Source organism: Mastigoproctus giganteus, chromosome 7, assembly GCF_048544385.1.
Source record: "Mastigoproctus giganteus isolate SK-2022 chromosome 7, ASM4854438v1, whole genome shotgun sequence".
Classification (NCBI taxonomy): domain Eukaryota; kingdom Metazoa; phylum Arthropoda; class Arachnida; order Uropygi; family Thelyphonidae; genus Mastigoproctus; species Mastigoproctus giganteus.
In genome coordinates, this window is record NC_143581.1 from 136,848,144 (window position 1) to 136,872,218 (window position 24,075).

Genomic DNA, 24,075 nt, shown 5'->3' on the forward strand with positions numbered 1-24,075 from the left:
CTGGTAAATTGAAATTCTTCATGAAAATACACTTATCTGCTCACCACCTTTTCTCTGTCTACCTGAATTTTTTTTTTTTTTTTTTTATGTATACCCCAAACACGAGAGGTATTAGAACCTGTAGTACTTCGTACCATGCTTGGGTTGGAGGTCGGGAACACAAAAGAAAATATTTGTTGACATTGGACTTGAACTTCTGTAGACTGTAATTTTCAGAAAATACGTATGAAGGAAGGTTGTTCCAGAAAAACGGCAGTTGAATGAATAAAAGAAGAAGATGAAAAGTCGGTTCTTTGAGTTTGAAGTTGGACAGTAATTGGATATTGGCTGGAGGCAGCAAGTGTTCAGACGGTTTTGAAAGAGAGAACGGGAATTATAGAAGCCAATTCAGAAGAACAGTGCCCATGGAAGTACCTGTAGAAGAGGCATACAGCAGAAACAGTATGTGTATTAGACAGCAAGTGGAGAGACTCTGTTAGAGATGAATCATTACTTAATCTAACTGCCGTCTTCTGTATGGAATCAAGAAGCCTGAGGGAGGTTTTGGGGACACCACCCCAGATGAGGTAACAATATTCCATGGTAGGTAGGATTTGCGATTTGTACAGAGTGAGCAGCTGTTTGGAAGAAAAGTAACGCCGAGAGTGAAAGAGAAATATTTGTAATGTGCTTGTGTCAAGAGAGATTAGAAGTCAGAGTAATCCCCAAAAGAGATATATCATTTTGCCTAGAAATCGGAGTGTCACCAAAGATAAGAATAGGAGCAGAAGAATCCTTTTTGCGAGATATAAGACAAGGCTGAGTTTTAGAAGGATTGAAATCAACTAAGTTGTCTTTGCCCCAGTGGAGAATTACCGGAAGATCGGCATTTAAGGAATTGGTAGCAGATTTTCGAGAAGTTGAAGCTGATTGAGCAGGGCAAGGTTTCTCAAAATGGAAAGTGGAATGGAATGTGCTATCATCGGCAAAACTATGGATAGGATTTCCAGTCAATGGAAGAAGGTCATTAATATACAAGAAGAAAAGAGTGGGGGAAAGAACTGAACCTTGGGGGACACCGGCATTAGTGGAGAAGTTAGAAGACAGACAGCCATCTACCATCACCCTCAGTGAGCGATCAGAGAGAAAACTGAATAACCATTTACAAAAAACAGTTGGCAAACCATAAGATGGAAACTTGTTTAGAAGGCCTTTATGCCAAACACGATCAAAAGTCTTTGTGATGTCAAGAGCAACTACTTGTGTTTCATCGAACTTTTCCATTGAATTAGTCCATAAATGGGTAACGTAAGCCAGAATATCACCAGTGGATTGACACTGATGGAATCCATACTGGCAATCGTTGATCAGACGGAAGGTTTCTAGGTAGTTTAAGAGTTGGCAGTTAATTGATTTCTCTATTACTTTAGAAAGAGTAGAAGTAATTGCAATGGGACAATAATTGGATGGGAGGGATTTTGTAACACTTATAAGAACTGGCTGGATATGATCAAATTTCCAAGCAGAAGGAAAAACACCTTTGGAATAAGAAAGTGAAAAAAGCGGCAAAAAACAGGAGTAAGTTCAGGAGCACAGGTTTTGAGAATAAGTGGAGAAATACCATCGGGACCTGGAGCTTTGTTAGCATCAAGATTTGTCAAAATCCTTCTGACATCCTTTTGACGCAAGACCACAGGAGGCATTGAATGGAGCGTGTTGGGAATGGTGGGAGGTGTTTTACCAAGATCATTAATACATGAGTTGGAAGAAAAATGGGATGCTAGCAGGCCAGCTTTATCCTTGGCTGAAGTGACAACAGAACCATCTGGTTTGAGCAGAGGTGTGAGCAGAGATGAGCAAAAGTTGCGACCAACAGCTTTGGCATGAGACGGGAAAGTTGTTATTTGGAGCATTAGCAACTAAGGCATATTACTCTGGGGATATGCGGTGGTCATTCCCTGACCTTTCAGCATTCTGCGTATTTGGTGGTCATGGGCTTGAACCCCAGTCTAATCAAGAAGCGTGTGCTATGCACTGCTGCTCCTGGCTACGGGCAAGAGACCAGAATGCTCGGCTACCATTAGGGCAAGAAGCACATTTTCTACTCTTAACCTGTTCAAATGCTTGCCTAGCAACCCAAAGGTTGCGGGTTCGATTCCCGCCTCGGGCTTGGATCAAAGTACTGCAAAAACCTTGGGAGGTGCATTATGGACACAGAAGCCTATGCGCCAACAACTACAAAAAAAAAAAAAAAAACATTCAACGTTCTTCTCTTGAACAGCCTTAAACACATTTATTGGAAAACCAAGGTTTAGATAAAGGACAAGATTTTAAAGTGGAGTGTGGGTTAAAGGATTCCCTTCCTGCAAGAATAATTTCAGTGACATGATCTGAGGAAACGTTGACATCAGAAGTTTTGAAATAGTAATCTGACCAAGGAAAAGAAGAAAAGAAATCTTGCAGGTAATCCCATTTTACATTCTTGTAATGCCAAATAATACGCAGTTGGGAATAGCCATGAGATAAAGGCTCCATTGGAGAAGAGAATTACCAAGTTGTGATCTGAGGTGCCTAAAGGACTTCTCACTTCGACTGTGTACTTAGAAGGGTTGTTTATGAAAAAAAGATCAAGCGTGTTAGCTGTATGGTTAGGATTGTCTGATATTGTTATAGGTAAATGACCACCGTAAGGTAAATTACCACTATATTTAACATAATCATTGTGATGTAGCAAATAACACTTTTCCTTTCCCATCAAAGATATCAATAAATAGGAAATTGTCAGTATATATCAGGAATGGCCAACAAGTTGATCGTGGCTTTAATTTCAGTCGATCATGACAAATTTTAAATATATATAAAAAATAGATTAGTCAAAATCTAAATGTTATTATTATTATGCGCCCCATTGCATACGCTTATTAAAAATCCGTTGAACCACATGATCACTCTTGTCACCACGCAGCTGCTAGGGTTGTCTAGTGAAAATTCACACAGTTACGTTGAAGAGAGCATAGTGTATGTGTCGAATTCTTATTTAGCTTACTTAATATTAATAACTGGACAGTAATGATATGTTAATTTAATACCCTTTAATTTAAAATGAATACTATGAAAAAGAGTTGTTGTTGTTAAATTTGTTGGTGCATCAGCAACTTGGGCTATAATGCACTGATTACTGTCTAATATCTTATTCGTTTGTCTTACAAGTGATATGACTCATATATTGTGATATTTATTTATCAATTTTAGAAAGAGAAAAATGTCATCCATATCCTCACGATCTCCTAGAACACACTGAAATGATAACTGGCTGAAGTTATGAAAATGAGAGAAGAAAGCAGTTTTCCGTTCTTTCAGATATAACGGGCATTCCAGGATAATATGTTTTACTGTTAATGAGCATAAGCAGTTACTGCATTGTGGAGGATCATCGTTTGTTAGTAGGTAGCTATGAGTGAGGAATGTATGACCTATGCGTAATCTGGCCAGGATGGTTTCTTCCTTATTGTTTCGTCTCAGACTGGATTGCCATTGCTTGGGTTCTCTCTTGATTTCAAGAAGTTTATTATTTGCTTGATCTTGCCACATGCGTGTCCACTCTTGTTTATACATCTGTTTGATAATGGATTTATGGTCAGTATAAGGAGTCCTGAAATTAGATGGTATCACATTTGTAGCACACTTAGCAGCTAAATCTGCCTGCTCGTTTCCTAGTATTCCAACGTGTCCAGGGATCCAACAAAATATTACTTGCTGTCCATGTCCATGAAGTTAGCATTAGCATTAGTAGAGGCATATGATGCAAGAAAGCAAGCTTATTCAGCATCAGCCAAAAAAAAAAAAAAAAAAAAAAACCACACACCACTCCCATTTCACCCCTCCGTTCGTTCGAAATACCTGTCCAGTTTAGCCTTCAATTTGTTTAGGCTATCAACTTCAACAACAAGTGATGGAAGTCGGTTCCACCAACCAACCACCCACTGGCCAAGGGCAAATTTCCACACATCTATCCGACATCCGTCCTTCCTCAATTTGAATTTATGCCCTCTGAGGTGATTATTCTGAGCAAGATGAAGAATCCCATTGGCATTGAGCATGCTCAAACCATTCAAAGCCTTATACACCTCTATCAGATCACCTCACCAGTGCCTAGTCTCCAGACTCTGTAATTTGCAAAACTTAAGCCTTTCTTCGTAAGAGCAACCCTTTATTCCATTCACTAATCTTGTTGCCCTTCTCTGTACCCGTTCCAGCAGCTCTTCATCCTTCTTGAAATGAGGCCTCCAGACCTGTATACAGTACTCAAGATGTGGCCTAACCATTGCCTTATACAAGGGAATAATCACCTCCTTATCCCTTCTAGAAAAATTCCTGTATATCATTGACAAGACACCATGAGCTACTCTTGCAGCTCGTCTGCACTGCTCAGAGAACTTCATATCTGCCTGCACAATTACCCCCAGGTCCTTTTCATTCTCTACCACTGTCAATGTAGTACCACCGAGTTGATACGTTGCTCTGGGGTTACTGTTTCCCCATGTGTAGTACTTTACATTTGTCAATGTTAAACTTCATTTGCCACCTCTCAGCCCATCTGTTCAACCTTTCCAGATCCTGTTGCAGCAGCATAGCGTCAGTAGTGTCCTTAACAACCCTGCCGACCTTTGTATCATCTGCAAACTTGGACATTAAACTTGATATACCATCATCAATATCATTCATAAACACCGAAAACAACAACGGACCCAACACTGAACCCTGAGGAACTCCACTAATAACATTAGTCCACGTTGAGCAGTGTCCATTGATTACCACTCTCTGTCTTCTGCCACTCAACCATCCCCTTATCCATAGCAGCAATTTGCCTCCAATGCCATACTGCTCCAATTTGTGCAGCAGTCTTCCATGTGCAACAGTATCAAAAGCCTTTCTAAGATCCAAATATATAATATCAAAGTTATTCCCTGCATCCAGTTCTTTTGTGACTACATCATAGTATCCAATCAAATTGGTCAGGCAAGACCTGCCCTTAACAAAACCATGCTGCGTCTGAGCTATAACTGAATTCTTGTCTAGATGATCCTGCAGTGCTTTTTTAACCAGTGCCTCCATTAATTTACCTGGAACAGAAGTTAAACTAACAGGTCTATAATTACTTGTGTCAGCCTTTGATCCTCCTTTGTGAATTGGGGTTACATTTGCACATCTCCAGTCTATGGGTACCTCCCCTGAGTCCCAAGAAGCTCTCATAATTATGGCTAGGGGTTTGCTTACTTCCTTTGCTGCCTCCTTTAATATAACTGGATAGATCCCATCCACCCCAGGTGCCTTTTTTATGTTTATCCTCAACAATCTCTCCTCCACTTTCCTCTCACTTATTACAAAATCATCTAGCTCACTGCCAATGTTTACTTTACCTACGTCATTCTCCTTCCTGAATAACTCCTCATGTGTGAATGTAGATGCAAAATACTCGTTTAGATTGTTAGCCACCTAAGCAGGATCCTCAACTGTTGAACCATCAATATCCAGTGGACCAATCTGATTCATCCCTTTCCTTCTTGAGTTTAAATAGGTAAAGAACTCTTTTCTGTTTTTCTTTGCATCCTTTGCCAAGGATTTTTCGTAGTCTGCCTTTGCCTGCCTAATCTCCTTTGTGACTTGGTTACAGACCAACTTATATCTATCATAGGCTTCCATGTCACCCATTAATTTGTATGTATTCCATGCATTTTTCTTCTCTGCCACATGTCTCATTAGTTCATCTGACAACCATTTAGGCTTAAACCTTGAACAATATTTCTTAGTTGGTATGTAAAGCCTGGTAGCTTCCAAGATTAGTTCCTTGAATGCTTCCCATTTTGAGTTTGCCGTTGGTAACATCATCAGTTGGTCCCACTGTATAGAATTTAAATACTGTCTCAGACCATCATAGTCGCCTTTACGAAAACAAAAACCCTTCCCTTTACCTCTGATGGTAGTTACCTCCTTGAGTAAATCCCACTTCAACACACTGTGATCACTGTCACCTAGTGGTTCATTTATCTGCAGATTCTTAATGCATGAAGAATCACTACTGATAATCAGATCAAGAGTATTGTTCCCTCTTGTTGCCGCACGAACATGCTGATGTAGAAAACAATCATCCAATAAATCCACAAAAGCCTTGCTAGTGTGTGAGTGACCAACCCACAAATTCCAGTCAATATCTGGGAAATTAAAGTCCCCCATTATATAAGACTCTCTGATTTACTGGCCCACTCTATTTCCCTGTACAATATCTTATTATACTCATCAGAGTCATTAGGCCTATAGCACACTCCTACTCTCAATTTTGATTTCCCTATGCTTATGTCACACCAAACTGACTCGACACTGCCCTGCCCATCGATGTCGACTGGCTTCACTTCCTTGGATTTTATGTGTTTCTTAACTAATAGCATAACCCCTCCTCCCTTCCTGTTCTGTGTATCCTTTCTATACACATTGTATTCCCCAAATTCCAGTTCTGCATTCCTTATGTCTGTGTGACACCACGTCTCTGATATCCCAACAATATCTGCCTTTGATGTTTTGAGCAATACCTCAAATTCATCAAATTTATTTACCAAACTCCTAGCATTGGTGTACACGCAGGTATACATGCACCTGTTTCTATTCCTAGCTATCCTAACACAACCCATGTGTTTACTTGTACCGCAATGACTCCCAGCAGTCTCTGAAATATCCTGCAGCTTGTTTTTCAGACTTCTGCTCATTTCATTAGAAGCAGTGCAAGAATCACTTCCACCTCTTCCAATGGCTACTGTTAATTTATTAGTCCTTGTATCCCCCCCAACTAGCAGTTTTCCGACCCTCCTAACATTGCCTCGACAGCATCAGCAAAAATTCTTGCACCCTTTCTATTTAAGTGTATCCCATCCCTGTAGAAGCAATCTCTCCTGTTAATAAGTACAGTCCAGGCTGAAAAAAATTCTACCCTTTGAGCCTTGCACAATCCCTCCAGGGCCGAATTGATTGACAAGGCTCTCGTAGTTCTAGTAGCTGTGCCCAAATTTTTTGTACCAGCGGATGACTAGGGAAGAATTTACACTGTAGAGCATTAACAGCACTTAACGAGTCCTTATATATGATGGATTTGGTATACGAGTCTTCTTTGGTATTCTCTAGGGCTAGAACAATACTGTATAATTCTGAGGTATAAGTACTGCATTCAGACGGAAGCTGTCTGGAGATGGTGACATTTGGTAATACTACAGCGGTACCAACTTTACTACCAATTTTGGATCCATCTGTATATATTTGAGTGGAAGTGCTAAACTCAGAGGAGTGGGTCATATGAATTTGCTTAATGTTGGAATCTGGAAGGTTATTCTTTCCCCATTGCTGAAAGTGGCTATCAATATGTATCGGGGGTATTTGCCATGGCTGGGTTTCCATGCTAGTATCCTGAAGTATGTTAGTGAAATTCAGATCCCAGTTTGTGATAAGAGTTTGAAGCCTAATTCCAGATGGTTTATTGAGCCGGGGTTTACTTTCATAAAGTTTACTCCATTTGGGCATAAAGAGATATTGCCATATGGGATGATGTGGAAGACTGCTCATTTTGGCTGCGTAATTTAGTAACAGAACTTGTCGTCAAAGATGTAGCGGTGGCTCATAGGCTTCGGTATATAGACTTAAGATTGGTGAAGTACGAAAAGCCCCCAGTGCAACTCGTAGGGCACTATGATGTACGGGATTGAGCCACTTAAGTGCACTCGGTCTGGCCGAGTCATATGCAGGAGACCCATAGTCTAACCTGGATCTAATCAGCGATCAATATAGCTGTAGCAACACGTAGCGATCTGCGCCCCATGACATGGAAGAAATTACTCTCAGAAGATTTAGTTTTCTAAGAAAACTTGTACGGATATGTTTTATATGCTCCAGGAAGTTTAATTTTTTATCAAAAATTACACCAAGGAATCTAATACTAGGCTGGAAAGTAATACGATGAGAATCTAACTGTAGGTCTGGATCAGGATGTAAAGAATGTTTGCGACAGAAGTGTATGGCAGTTGTTTTTGGTTTAGAAAGTCGATATCTGTTATTTTTGGCCCAAGAGACTATTTTGTTAATGGTACCTTGTGGCCCCGAGTGCCAAGCGTGTGATCATAGCGATATTTCCAAAGCGATTTGAAAGCGTATTTTCTCTAAGCGACAGATTGTAGAGATTGTTAAAACCCTCTTTATTTATAAAATTATTTAATTTTGGCTTTTTCTAAATAAAGAACTTAGCTTCTTATCAAGAAAGGAAAGACACCTTTCTTTTATATTTATATATATATAACCAATTTCTCTAACACACTAACCACTAATCTCTTATCGCTTGGTCACTGGTGGCACCGCTCCTGCCTCCACGTGGCAGGGCTGGTGGTCTGAGTATTAATCTAATACTCAGGGCGAAAAAGAGCACACATGGATCCATTAATATCACCGACTGTAGAGCCTACGTGCTCGCATGAACTTGAGTCATCTCAAGCAAAAAGAATCAAAAAAGATGCTTCTTCACATGACCTACCTGCTTTTTTAATTGTACACTCGTTATCAACAAAACCTCTTAGTAGCTTATCGCCATTTCTTGTGCAGAAAAGCATAGAGGCTGTAGCAGGTACTCCCAAAATTGTCAAACACCTTCGCTCAGGAGATCTTCTTTTAGAGACTTCAAATCCCAGTCATTCTAGACAACTCCTGAAGCAAACGACCTTCGGAGGCCTTCCCATTTCGGTAACCCCCCACAGAACTTTAAACACCTCAAAGGGAGTCATCTCGGAATGGGACCTCCTTAATGTTTCTGAGGAAGAAATTGCCAAAGAACTTAAAGCACAATGTGTTGTTGGTGCTTAGAGAATTATGACCAAACAAGATGGCACAAGAAATGTTATCCTTACCTTCAGCAGTCCGAATCTCCCAGAATCAGTAAAAGCTGGCTACCTTTCCTGTAAGATCCAACCTTATATACCAAATCCACTTAGATGCTTTAAATGCCAGAAGTATGGTCATTCTCAAACAGCATGCCAAGGTAAGACAATCTGTCCCCTGTGTGGCTCATCAGACCATTCCCAAACTGAATGTACAGCTGCAACGCCAAAGTGTCCCAATTGCCAGGGTACTCATCCCGCATATTCTAGAACTTGCGAATTATGGAAAATGGAAAAGAAAATAATGAAGTACAAGGTAGAGAAAAACGTATCTTACCAAGAGGCACGTAAACAGATATTAAATGTGATGCCTGCCAAAACATATTCCAATGCAGTTAAAAACACTAAAGAATTTTCTACACAGACTAATATTACTATTCCTCCTAAATTATCTCTTACTCAATGGGCTAGATCCATCCTTGCAGATGGTGAGACACTGACAGCAACAAAGACAAAGAGTCCATCAAATGTTACTAATACAAAGCCATCCAAGCCACAAGACGTTTCCAACTCAGGCACATTATCAAATGGGAAAGATGCTCATCGTACACAAAATAAACCAACTGAACGAACTATGGAAATCAATGAGAAGTTAGATCATGAAGATGCTGTTCTCCTGCTTCATGCTGATGAAGAGATGGATATTACTCGCCCAGTCTTTTCAAAACGAGAGAAATATAAACAGGATCGAGGGAAAAATAAATGATCAGATCAATCCACCTAACTTAACCTAAGTAATACAGAAAATTATTCAATGGAATTATAGAGGACTAAGAAGCAGTCTTGACGAATTAAAATACTTAATGCACCAGCATGATCCTGCATGTATTTGTCTACAGGAAACTTATTTATCATCAAATTATACCCCATACTTCTCACGGTATACGATATACAGACGTGACAGATGTTCTGAGTCTCCAGCAAGAGGAGGAGTAGCAATATTAGTTCGTAGTAATGTACCATCGAAACCCGTTCAGCTTTCCACTAATCTAGAAGCAGTAGCCATTCATATTGTTCTTGGAATTAATCTCACTCTTATCTCCATTTATATTCCACCAAACGTTTCATGTTCCATTGCAGAACTTGACAACTTACTTAATCAATTGCCCCAACCTGTATGCTTTCTAGGTGATCTAAATGCTCATCATCCTTTATGGGGTTCCCCGAACATAGATCGTAGAGGGAGGATGATCGAAACTGTACTTGACAACCATCACTTAACACTACTGAATACCGGTGTGCATACTTATATCCACTTGCCCACAGGTTCTAGCTCTGCTCTGGATCTGTCCATATGTTCCTCGTCCATTTATCCTAGCTTTGATTGGACAGTATTAACTGACCTTCACAACAGTGATCACTTTCCTATAATTTGCAAAATACAGACGGATACAAATATACATCTAACCAAAGAATTACGTGGAATTTTCACCGAGCTAACTGGGAGAAGTTTTCGAAAACAGTACAATTTGATAACCATCTGATTCTTACTGCACCTATTAATAATGCCACTAGACATATAGTAGAAGAACTACTTGGAGCTGCTGTCAGCGCAATACTAAAAGTTAACCCTACGAAACAAAGGTATAATAGTTGGTGGACAAGGGATTGCTATCTTGCCAAAAGGAAACAAAACAAAGCTTGGAACATTTTTCGCCGAGATGCTACAATGGAGAACCTTATAAACTGTAAACGGCTAAAAGCTGAAGCATGCCGAATTCATAGAAAAGCTAAACAGGATGCGTGGATTCGATTCAGTTCTACCATCTGCAGAAACAATGACCCCAGAATAATTTGGAGAAAGATCCGCATTCTCAGTGGAAAGTGTCAACAAACCAAAGCCCCAATCCTGTCCTGGAAAGGAATAGATATTTCTTCTCCAACTGATATTTCAGAGGCTTTAGCAGAAACATTTGCAGTCACTTCATCAACTCAATCTTATGAAGACTCATTTAGACGCAAAATAATGTCAGTGGAAAAATATAAAATTAACTTTGTTACAAAACAATCTTATTCTTATAACCTTCTGTTCACTATGAATGAACTCAACGAAGCTCTACAGAATTCTAGAAATAGTTCTGGTGGACCAGATGGCATTTTCTACATAATGCTTCGCCACCTTAACTCAAACTCAAAATCTATACTACTGAAATTTTACAATAGAAACTTTGAGGAGAATGTTTACCCTGATACATGGCATCAGTCAGTTGTGGTAGCCATAGCGAAACACCGGTAAAGATGCTTCCTCCCCCAATAGTTATCGTCCTATATCTTTGACCAGCTGTTTAGGAAAGATAATAGAAAAGATGGTTCACAAGAGACTTGTCTGGATTGTTGAAGGTCAAGATGCTATATCATGCCATCAATTTGGTTTCCGCCGTAACAGGAGTATAACTGATGTCCACATCAAGGTTGAAGCTCACATTCGAAATGCTTTTCTTAAAAAACAGCACATGGTAATGATAACTTTCGATATTACCAAAGCATTCGATACAACCTGGAGATATGGAATCCTCCAAGACTTATACAAACTTGGACTGAGAGGTAACCTGCCTAGATTCATTCAGAATTTTCTTCACCTCAGGACCTTTCAAGTAAGATTCCAGAATGAGCTGTCCAAAATTCACACACAAGAAGGAGGAGTACCTCAGGCATCAGTTTTAAGTGCCACACTCTTTGCATTATGTACGAGTAGCATTACAAGAGACATCCCAGCCATAGTAGAAGTTTATATGTATGCAGACGATCTTGCTATTTGCTGTCAATCATCGAACATGGCTACCATTGAAAGACAACTACAGATAGCAATAAACAAAATTGAAACTTGGACAGAAAGCAACGGCTATCAATTAACTGAGGGGAAAACAGCAACAATACACTTCTGTAAATTACGATCGCTTCATCCGGAACCTGTATTAAAACTGAAAGGCAGAGAAATACCGATGACAGATTCCATAAGATTATTGAGTCTGAACTTAGACACCAAATTAAATTTCCATAAACATGTAACCTATCTACGAACTACGTGCCTCCAGAAACTAAACATCCTTCGTGCACTATCCTCAACATCTTGGGGTGCCGACAGACAGTCATTGCTGAATTTATATCGTTCTCTAATCCGGTCACGATTAGATTATGGAGCTATAGTATATGCATCAGCTAAAAACAGCATCTTACGGTCTGTGAACACCATTCAACACAGTGCCCTTCGATCAGTACTAGACGCCTACAGAACCTCGCCAGTACAAAGCTTGTATATAGAAGCACACGACCCTCCCCTTTGTCTTAGAAGACAACGACTACTCTGCCAATACGCTGCTAAAATAAGAAGCTTTCCAACTCACCCCCTGTTGGGTGTACCTCAACCAACCTTTATGGCCAACACTTTATGAATCCAAGCCTAATGAATCCAGGCCTGCTGGGATTCGTCTTCAAGAAGTAATAAAAAAGTGGAAACTCGATCTCAACAAAATTGTGGAAAGTGCAAATATGCCTTTACCCCCATGGAATAGACATCATATAAACATTGATCTTTACTTCGCTCAGTGGCCAAAAAATACCATTCCACTATGTAATATCCGACAGTTGCATGCCAACTATACTTCACAACACACTGGAAAACTCATAATCTATACGGATGGATCTAAGACCCAGTCACATGTAGGTGCAGCAGCTGTGTTCCCTTCTCATGTAATTTCAAAATCTCTTCCAGTTGAGTGCAGCATTCTATCTGCAGAATTGTATGCTATACAGCTTGCATTAAGTGAAATATGTCAATAGTCGTCCCTCTCTGTCTTAATATACTCGGACTCACTCAGTGCTATTTCAGCCATACAGGGTAAACGACATTCTCGTCATCCTCTTCTACAAGAAATCGATTTTCTAATCAACCGCTGTCAAAAGAAACACTCTGAAATAACTCTTTGCTGGATCCCAGGACACTGCGGAATAGAAGGCAATGAAAAAGCAGACATTGCAGCTAAGTCAGCATCAGAACTGCCAAACAGAACAAGGATAGTTCCACACACTGATTTTAGTCCAATTATTATTAGAGAAAGTGAAAATGAATGGGCCCAAATATGGAAAAATCAAGTCAACAATAAACTACAGGAAATAAAACCTAATCCAGAAATATGGAACTCCAGCATCAGAGAGAGAGTCACAGAGAAGAAGTAATACTTGCCAGACTGAGAATTGGCCATCTTACTCATTTTCGGCCAGACTGAGAATTGGCCATCATACTCATCTTACTCATTTTCATCTATTGACAAACAAAAATCCCCCACTCCGTGTTCAATGCCAAGTCCAGCTTTCAGTAAAACACATTCTTTTGGTATGCCCTCGATTCAGAAATTCCAGATTCCTTTATTTTCAGAGTTCATACAATAACCAGAATCCAGTTACCCTTCAACAGATCTTAGACAATAATGCGAATATACATGAATTGTTTAATTTTATTCGGCAAATCAGATTTGATAAACAAATCTGAAAAAAATGTTTGATTTACATTAAAAACTTGGAAAGACACATCTTGGCCATTGATGCCCTTGTGTCTTAAAACCATTAATCAACAACAACAACGGTACCTTGTAGTTGTCTTTCAATTAGTCGCATATTTTGAGAGTGACATGAGATGGGAAGATCGTCAGCATATAGGTATGCGTCAACTGTATTAGGTATACACTTGGTTATGGCATCAATCCTAACGACAAAGAGTGTGGCGCTCAACACTGAACCTTGGGGAACTCCCTCTTCTTGAACATATGCTCGAGACAATGATGAATGGAATCGGACTTGAAATGATCTATTGCCTAGAAAGTTTTTAATGAATATCAGCAGATGTCCCCGAAGTCCACATTTATGTAAGTCCTGAAGAATCCCATATAGCCAAGTTGTATCGAAGGCTTTCTCTATGTCAACGCATATCATGACTAGGTGCTCGTTTCTGAGGAAAGCTTTCCGAATATTTGTTTCTGCTTTGATAATGAGATCAAGTGTAGATTTTCTTCTCCGGAAGCCATACTGGTTTGGACTTAGAATGTTTTCCGTTTCTAGAAACCATGTCAATCTAGTGTTAACTATTTTTTCTAATATTTTTCCCAGACAACTGGTTAGAGAAATAGGGCGGTAGTTTCTGGGATCTGTGTGGTCTTTTCCTGGTTTTGGGAAAGCTAGCACATAAGAATGGCACCAGCTAGCAGGGTAATACTCCTCTAGAAAATTTCTGTTATACAGTTGTAATAGGGCAGTTAATGAATCCTCACTTAAATGACAGATCATGGTGTAAAAAATTCCATCGGGACCTGGAGCACTATTCTTTAATCGGGAAAGTGCACTGCGCAATTCAATCATGGTCAGAGATAGGTTATACGAATATGGGATGGCAGTATTAAATTTTAGTTTGTATTTTTCTGTCTGGGATTTTACCAATTTAAATGCTGGTTCATATGTGGCAACAGCTGAAAGTGTTTCAAATGAAGTACCTAAGATATTGGCAATCTCTAGAGGTTCAGAAATTTCCTTCCCTCTTACAAGTAGAATAGGAGAAGTTGTTTGTGAGTATTTGCCATTAATTCGTTTGATTTTTTTTTTTTCCATATTTTAGATGTATCTGTTGATTTGTTTATTTTGGAAGCGAAACGTGCCCACGCTTCTCTTTTACTCTCTCGTCTTATATGACGAGCTTTAGCTCTGGCTCTCTTAAACTGTAGGAGGTTGGCTGTGGTTGGATATTTTCAAAACAGATTCCAGTACTTATTCCTTTCTTTTTTAGCATTGTTACATGCTTCATTCCACCACATTTTTGGATGAAGCTGGATTTTGGATGAAGATTTTGGAATAGCAGTCTCCGATGCTTTCATTATTTTTCGTGTAGTATAACTGACTGTAGAATCAAATGTGAGGGTTGTTATTACGGAAGTATCTATTCGAGCTATTTCCTGGTATTTTGTCCAGTTAGCCATTTCAAATTTCCAGGTTGTCCTAATTTCTCTCTGGGGAGGAGAACTTGAGCTGAAAGTACAGATGATAGGAAAGTGATCGCTACCACTAGGGTCATCAGTAACGGTCCAGTCTATGATAGGAAATATTGCTAGGGAGCATATTGAAAGATCAATAGCTGAACTTGAACCAGATGGAGAGTGTATGTATGTGTGATCACCAGTGTTTAGAATACTTAGATTATGTTTATCTAAAAATTTTTCTATTATCTGTCCTCTAGAGTCAAGATGTTGGGAACCCCATAAGGGGTGATGACCATTCCAGTCACCCATGATGATATAGCTTTACTATATCATCTAAATCATCAAGGCTGTATGTATGGTTTGGTGATAGATACAACGAAACTAATGTTACTGTTATACCAATGGTGACACGAACTGCAACCGCCTCTAAACATGTTTGCATGGGGATAGGTCTACAGGGAACTACAGAGTTCACTATGACTGCTACTCCTCCATGAGCTGAATTAGAGGAACTTCTATCTTTTATATATATAGTATAATGCTTAATTGTCATAGATACTGTATTCATGAGATTGGTTTCTTGAATGCATACTGCAACAGGCTTATATTTACTTAATAGATCGTAAAAGTCATCTACGTTAGCACGGAGCCCACGGCAATTCCACTGAATAACTGTACTCATTGTTTGGTTTTAACTGGTGTCTGCTAACATCCGTGAAGTAGTCTGCTTACGCCTGTCTATTTTCTCCTTTTCCTTCTTTGAGAAAACTGGTCTGCCTGTGTCGATGTCATCTGGATGAATTTCAAGAATTTTATCGTCTTTGCCTGCTTTTTCATCGATGTCCATGGTATCAGATCTGAGTTTGTATTTATCACTTCTTTCAGAGCTCTTGGTTTGTTCTTTCTGTTGCTGTTTGGGATTCTTATTTGGAGGTACTGTTACTGGTGTATTTACTTCTTGAGTTACATATTTGGAGGGAGAGTGTTCCTTTGATGAAGAAAGAACTGATTTAGCCCAACCAGATATAGAGATATTTGGAGGGACTGAGCAGTCAGTTTGAGATGATACTGAGCATAGTCGTTGAGTAATTGACGCATACATAGATGATTTAACAGGAGTTGTAAATTGTTTTTTTGCCTCTTGATATGACACCTTATGCTCTATTTTATATTTCTGAATATTCTTCTCTCGTTTCCATTGATCACAGTCCTTAGAGAAGACAGAATGATTTCCATGGCAATTAGGACAGTTTTGAGTTTCCTTGTTACAATCGGTATGTGTGTGTTCTTTAGAACCACAAGCAGCACAAGTGACTACACTTCTGCATACAGTTTGCGAATGACCAAATTTTTGGCACTTGAAGCACCGTACCGGATTGGGAATGTATGGTCGAACATGGCATCTGAGGTATCCAGCCTTTATAGTTATGGGGAGAATTGGTGTTTTAAAAGTCAGTATAACTGTCCGAGTAGGGACAAGCTCTCCATCTCTTTTCATCAAAATTCTTTTGGCGTGGATTACATTTTGCTTGTTTAATTCCTGGACAAGTTCATCTTCCGATACATTTAAGGAGATCCCTTTCTGATATTACCCCTTTAGAGGAGTTCAGGGTGGCATGTGGGGTAACCTTTGTGGGAATTTCACCCAAGGTAGAAATTTTCAGGAGTCTCTCTGCATGTCTACGTTCATTCATCTCCACTAATAAATCTCCAGATCTTAATCGACGAACCATTTTTGGAGGGCCAGCCACATTTTCGAGACATTTCTGAATCAAAAATGAAGATAACTTACTCAGTGGTTGGTCTGTGGAGGAATGCAATATTAAAAAGAGAGGAGCAGAATAATCTGTCCCTCTTTTTTTTTGTCTCTTGGCATGGGATGGGTTTAAGTCATGATCTAGGTCATGCCTATCTAGATCTGGATCAGTAGATCCTCAGCTGGACTATTTTGTGTTTTCCATCACTGCTCCTTTTAGCCCTGGGAGAGTGGATTTCTTCTCCCAGACTTCCAGCCCCGCCACGTGGAGGCAGGAGCGGTGCCACCAGTGACCAAGCGATAAAGAGATTAGTTGTTAGTGTGTTAATAAGTTATTCCTATATACAAAAAGAAAGGTGTCTTGCCTTTCTGTGAAGTGAGCTAACTTCTTTACTTCAGAAGTGCAAAATTAAATAACTTCAGAAAAATAATACTATTCTATAATCAACTGCTCTTTTAAGTAAATCGCTTTCAAAATCGCTTAGAAATCGCTATAGTCACTCGCTTGGCACTCGGGGCCATGAAAAAGAGTAAAACATTATTTTCATCAAGAGTGGAAACTAGAATACTTTTTTTGTAATGATAAAGAAGTGTTGCTGTTTGATTTGCAATGCTTCCGTGGCTATACCCAAAAAAAGAAATTTAGAAAGGCACTTCAAAGCACTCCATGGTAAATAGAAATCAGATTTTTTGCATAATAATGACTTTAGAAAAAATAAATTAAAAGAACTTAAATCCAAATTATTTGCCCAACAAAATTTCTTCGTGACACCTAATTTACAATTTAAAGCAGTAACTGTAGCATCATTTAAAGTGAGTCATTTCTTGCAAAAAAAGTGCAAACCATTTTCTGATGGATTCATCAAAGTTGCATTTTTAGAAATAACAGATTCACTTTTTGAAAATTAAGAACAAAAATGAAATTAAAAGTGCCCTTCAAGATCTGCAATTATCTTGAAATACTGTGATGTGACGCATTGAAAAATTGAGTAAAAATGTGAATGAATGATGTGTGCTCATATTGCTGATTCTGCATCCTTTTCTTCACAACTGGATGAATCTACAGATGTCAGTGATATAGCTCAATTGCTCGTTGTTATTCATGTTTTTTGATGATTCTGCCACTAGAGAAGAACTTCTGGGTATGGTTTCATTAAAATAAAGAACTGGAGGTCTTGATATATTTAATACATTCAAAAATTTTATTGAAAAAATTAAATTACCACTATTTAAGTTCGCATCAATAACAACAGATGGAACTAAAGCAATGACAGGACATCTTAACAGATTCATCACATTGTGCCAAAAGGATGATGAATTCCCAGATTTTTTGAGTTATACCACTGTATAATCCATCAAAAAGTGTTAGCCAGCAAAAGATTAAATACTAAAAGTATTGTGGACATAGCCTTCAAAATCGTGAATTCCATCAGAGGACAATCTCTTAAAAGAAGACTTTTCAAAATGCACCTCAATGAAAATGAACTAGATCTGATATAATACACAGATGTGAGGTGCCTGAGTCGGAGTAAGTTTCTGCAGATTTCGAAATTTGCTGAATGAAATTAAAAAATTTGTTGATCAAAGGGGAGTTGATTATCAGCAGCTGCAAGATATGGTGTGGTTGTGTGATCTGGCTTTTTTGGCAGATTTTACCAGTAAATTAAGTGATCTGAATTTGGAATTACAAGGAAAAAATAAAAATGTAGGTGACATGATTAGTAGTATTTCTGCATATAAATATCAATTTTTGGCAATGGCTAAGGATCTCACAGAAAAAAAATTCTATCATTTGCAAAAAAATATCCTGTTTTTAAATTTAATAGTGAGGAATTTGTTTCTGAAATTGAGAAAGTGGTGGATGATTTTTGAAACCAGATTCAGTGATTTTAAAACAATTGAAGACATCGTTCAATATATTTCTTGTCCATTTAAGGTCAACTTAGATACGAAACAAATTGTAGAAAAAATCGCTGAGATTTTTCCCATGGAGAAAATATTAGTTGAAAATAAAATTATTACATTTTCATTAATTATTACATTTGAAATTATTAAACGATATCTTCCTAAAAGCCAAGTCATCAGAAAAAGACTTTTGGAAATATGTTTTCTGAGAAAAGTACTGTAAAAAAATGCAGTGAACTTTTAAATTCCAGTTTTAAATTCTTGGTTCCACATATCTAAGTGAATCGGCCTTTTTGTATTTGAAACAAAAAAAAAGACCAAGAATCGCTCTACTCTTACGGACTTGCATACAGAAGATTCTTTACGGTTGGCCTTATTATTATTAGCCATATGGTGCAAGGAAGCCTGAGGCTTATGCTGCACCAGCCAAAAAAAAAAAAAAAAATCCGAATTACAAAACAGAGAATAATGATGATATCCAGTTCAGGACCCTAAGTGTGCCAAGCCCATACTCACCAGATGTGGGCCCCTGGGGTTAAATAGTATATCCCCATTTTGAAAACTTGACAGATAACATTAAGAAACAAACATCACATAAATTAAAAATTTAAATACGTATGAATTTAAAATAAAAATTCTGAATTGTATTTAATTTTAAAGTTTATGAACAACATTTTTCAATATGTGTTGATTAACCTTTTTAACCATGTGCAATGAACTTCTTGAGATGGTAGATCGCGGCACATTTTGAAGAAAAAAAGTCGATCGCATCAACAGTTAAGTTGGCCACCCCTGGTATATATTATTGAGTTACTGTGGATAAGTGTATATCTTGACAGTTTGTCATCCATTGGACATTCCATTCTTGAGTCATTATGTTTCACAATTAAAAACAGCACCTTGGATCCATTCTAAAATCTCTCTGTTTCCTATAAATATTACTTTGTAATGTATTGATATTCTGCATCTAGTATATCAGAATGATATACTGGAGGCAAAATTCTATTGGAATATGCTGCATATTTATCTCATGTTGTCTAGATATGTCTTCTAATTATCCATGACTATTAATTGTTTATCTACAATCAATAGTAAATATAGAAAAAAAAGAGAGGAAAGAGGAAGGCCCAATAAAAGATTAGCAATACAGTAAAATGACTGATGATATATTAAGGATTCCTTATGTGCTGTGATGTAACAACTAGATCATAAGTATAGCTTAGCTTAATTTTCAGCACTCACCTCATATTAAAAATTAAAACAAGATAAAAGCTAATATTAGCTTTTATCTCATTTTAATTTTTAATACATGAATTTAATAAGACAACTGTAGAATGGAATGTGCACTTTCCTTTCTTAGGTAAATTTTAACACGTTTTAAAGCTCATAATTTTTAATTTTTTAAAATTCATAAATACAGTAAGTTACGAATAGCGACTAATCGGAATTTAAAAGTTTTATAACTACTATGTACCTGTTATAAGTTTCATCAAACCAAGAGGATTACTATGAGGTGAGTGCTGAAAATTAAGCTATTTTATACTTATGATCTATTCAATACAGTAAAATATGTTCTCTGACTACAAGCAGTCATGAAAATTAAGCACATAAAAACTTATTTAATATGCAAAGTTAGTTTTGATACATTTTTTTCTTTTTTCTCAGAAGGCAGTAGACCAGCAGGCACCAGACTCGGTAGTATCTCAGAAATACCCTTCTAGACTAGAAGATATGAAAGGTGAAAATTTCATTAATCTCATAGCAGTTACATTGTGTTCATGTACATACTGATAAATTATTAATCTGATGCTTTATTATACAGTAATACTTAAACTTATGACAATCAGATTTTTGAATGAAATTTCATTCAGTTAGCATCCATAAAACTCATACCTTGAGTTAGCACAAAGCCACTGCTTTATGGATCTTTAACAGTTTGAGTCATCATATAGTATTCAGGGTCAGAGAGTCTATTTATTCTCTAAAATTTTCAAAGGTTTATCCTTCCAAGTAGATTATTCTTAACTCATGTTTTCTGATCCTGTTCAACAGTATGAGGTGGCTAAAATAACAGCCAAAATCACCTATGGAACCATGGAAAATAATGTGAGTTTTGATTTTCACCTGGTAATGAATGGTAGCCAGTATCCACCTTCACCCAGGTATGCTTAGTATTAGTATTAAAATGGTGCAGCAATGCAAGGAAAACAAAGCTCATGTAGCACCTGCTATCAAAAAATTAAATAAAAAAATTATAAAATAAATTGTCTTCCTTGTTGGCTGCATCTTATGCATGATCAGGCTGTCAAATAAGGCCTCTGCTCCCGTGAACAGATTGCAGATAATCAAAATTCATGGCTGAGAGTGCTAGAATATCCTTGTTTGCTTTATGGCATTTAGATAAATATGGTTATGTCTACATAACTATTATAAAAAGAAATAATATGAGGGCTGTAAAGAATGATCGTAATTTTTCATAAAAAACCATATTGCTTGCTATTTATATTTGAACTATAGAATATAAGACCGAACCAAGCTGCATCACATAGCATCTCCACAATTGACTCATGCGTGCGTATAGTGTTATTTGTAATCCAGGTCCAGGGGTTAACCCAACTCCACGTCAAGCAATGTGATGAATGCATAACTCTGTAAAGGCCAGATTTGTAGATTAGTGAGTATTGTGTAGTGTGTGGGGTTGTGTTGTTTATCTGGCCTCAGCCTAAGGGGCCTCAGCCTCAGCCTGTATGTTTTCATACAAAAACCTGTAGTTTACTGTCCAGCACCACGAAGAGGCGGGCTGTGCAGTAGGGAGTATGAAACATTGGCGAGGCGAACTCTGAGTAGCCAAGGCTATAGACAGGGAGAGCCCAGTTAAAAAAAGAAAAAGGAAAAAAAAAGTGAATATTAGAAGGTGGTAGTGGAGAGATAGGAAGTGGGAGGAGGGGTGGGCAGTAGTGAAAGCAACCACCTTGTTGAAAGGGGAAAGAGCCGAGGGACCCCAGGATAGGATGCCCATCCTGTCCTGGAAGTGGGTCATGAGTTGATAGATGGCAGTGGGGGTAATCCACCAGGCAAAGGGGAGAAGGTGCCATCCAGGATGGGGAAGTAAGAGAACAACCAACCCAGGTGGTAGGAGTGAAAGTTCATAGGGAAAAGGATTTCTGTTTTGGTGCTCTAGCATGGCTTCCTCCCCGGCCAGGGGAGGAAGCCATGCTAGTCAGTGTCTGCATGCCACACTATACTGGCTAAGTAGCCACGACATGGTGTCTGCTTGGATGGGCAGGGGACCATAAACGGGCCATCTGTCCAATAGGCAATCCAGGGAGGACAGGCAGTTTTCTCCACTTATGATCATTTACAATCTGCTCTCATTTTGATTTTATATATTTTTTTATGGTTTTTTTTTTTGTGTTATGTTCCTCCCCCCACATCCATTCTCTTTCTCACACCATGGAGGGGGCAGAATTGTGGTGTGTGTGTGTGTGTGTGTGTGTGGTGAGATTAGTGCAAAATATTATATTAAAATTTGGCATAAATAGTTTAAATTTATGAAACAGCTAAAATAATGGTTACTATTAACATAGCTTACTATAATTAAAGTTTTGTACTTCCTCACTCACACCCATGCTTCCTTTCATTCTTTCACGCATTGGATTCCTTTATTCGGTTTATTGGATGGAGGGGACACAAATGGCCCATCTGACCACTGGTAAATCTGGATGGGGGGGAACAGGCAGTTTTTCTCTACTTATGATTATTCACTCTCTGCTCTCATTCTGATTTTATAGTTTTTTCTCACATTTTATATTATCTATCACATTTTATATTATCTATTTTTTTTATTTATTTTTATTTTTTCCCACATATCCATTCTCTTTCTCATACCGGAAGGGGGGGGGGATGCCGGTGTGTGGTGAGGTTAATGTAAAATACTACACTAAAATTAGGCATAAATAGTTTACATTTATAAAATAGTTAGTATTAACGTAACTTACTGTAGTTAAAGTAGAGTACTTCCTTTGCTCACACCCATGATTTCTTTCAAGCATTCAATTTATTTACACAGTTTCTTTCTCTCATCACTGCAACCCAAGGCTCCTCAACTTACTATTACTATTCAGTTGGGGTACATTCTTAGCTTCGTTTCTTGCAAGCCAGGGAGGTTGCAGTGGGTATGTTGGCAGGGCCGTTCCTGACTCCTTGGCCGCCTGCATGCAGCAAGTATTTGGCACCTCTTTACATCATATTTTTAAAAGGAGAAAACTTTTCTGAAAAACCTTTAGTTATTATTAGTAATATGAACACAATGACACAAATTTAAATTAAATTTTTGCTGAAATTGATACATAAAACTGCATAATAATCTTATCCCCCCATGTCTGTCCCCCGTGTTTCCAATATAATAAACATAAAATTCGATTTCTAAACTATAGCATCATTTTATTTTGCAGAATTAAATTACTATTTATTAACTAACTACAATGGGATATGCATCATTTTAAAGAAAATTCCAAAAATATTTCTATCTTTGTCGTCAGATTTTTAGTTTAGTCTCAAATTCCTTCATATTATGCAAAATAAGTTGAAAGTTATTAGAAAAAATAAGATTTTAGGTTAGCATTGCCTTATCGACCAATACCATATTGATGTGTGCACGAGATCTTCATTACTGCCTATGAAAAAGACCATAAAAATTGACTTGAAGATTAGTAATAGAAATATATTTTTTTGTAATTTTGAGATGTTTATTCAGATTAGAAGAACTTTTATAGTTAGAAATCTATTTAATAATATCTTTAAGCAATGCCATTCATATTGACTCTCTTACAAAAAAATGCAGTTGTAATCAAACTTAAGGAAAAATTTTCATTCATTTTGGATATACAATTGTTGTAATTTTTACAGATTTCATTCAATATTTATGACTGAGAATCGTGAGATACCATATTAAGAAATCATCAGATGAAGATAAAATTACGTAGATATTAGACTGCTGCACAAATTGGAGTAGTGTGACATTGGAGGCAAATTGCTGCTGTGGATAAAGGGGTGGCTGAGGGGGAGAAGACAGAGAGTGGTAATCAATGGACACTGCTGGTTGTGGACTAATGTTATGGGTGGAGTCCCTCAGGGCTCAATGTTGGGTCCATTATTGTTTTCTGTATTTATAAATGATATTGATGATGGTATATCGGGCTTAAAGTCGAAGTTTGCAGTGATACAAAGGTAGGCAGGGTTGTCAAGGCCACTACTGACACTATGCTGCTGCAACAGGATCTGGAAAGGTTGAGCAGATGGGCTGAGAGGTGGCAAATGAAGTTTAACATTGACAAATGTAAAGTACTACACATGGGAAACAGCAACCCCAGAGCAACATATCAACTCTGTGGTACTACACTGACAGTGGTAGAGAATGAAAGGGACCTGGGGGTGGTTGTGCAGGCAGATATGAAGTTCTCTGAGCAGTGCAGATGGGCTGCAAGAGTAGCTCATGGTGTATTGT

The 24,075-nt window shown here is 38.0% G+C and overlaps 1 protein-coding gene across 3 annotated transcripts in view; it reads left to right on the forward strand.

Annotated features, from left to right (window-relative positions):
* Window positions 1–24,075, forward strand: part of LOC150083218 (uncharacterized) — a 637,655-nt gene that overhangs the window by 305,458 nt on the left and 308,122 nt on the right. For 2 of the 3 annotated variants that reach the window (XM_090377919.1, XM_090377921.1), the window contains exon 10: window positions 20,235–20,307. In XM_090377919.1, the coding sequence (XP_090234045.1) occupies window positions 20,235–20,307 (73 nt within the window). The remainder of the gene's footprint in view (window positions 1–20,234; window positions 20,308–24,075) is intronic. The other variant, XM_090377920.1, reaches the window with a different exon arrangement.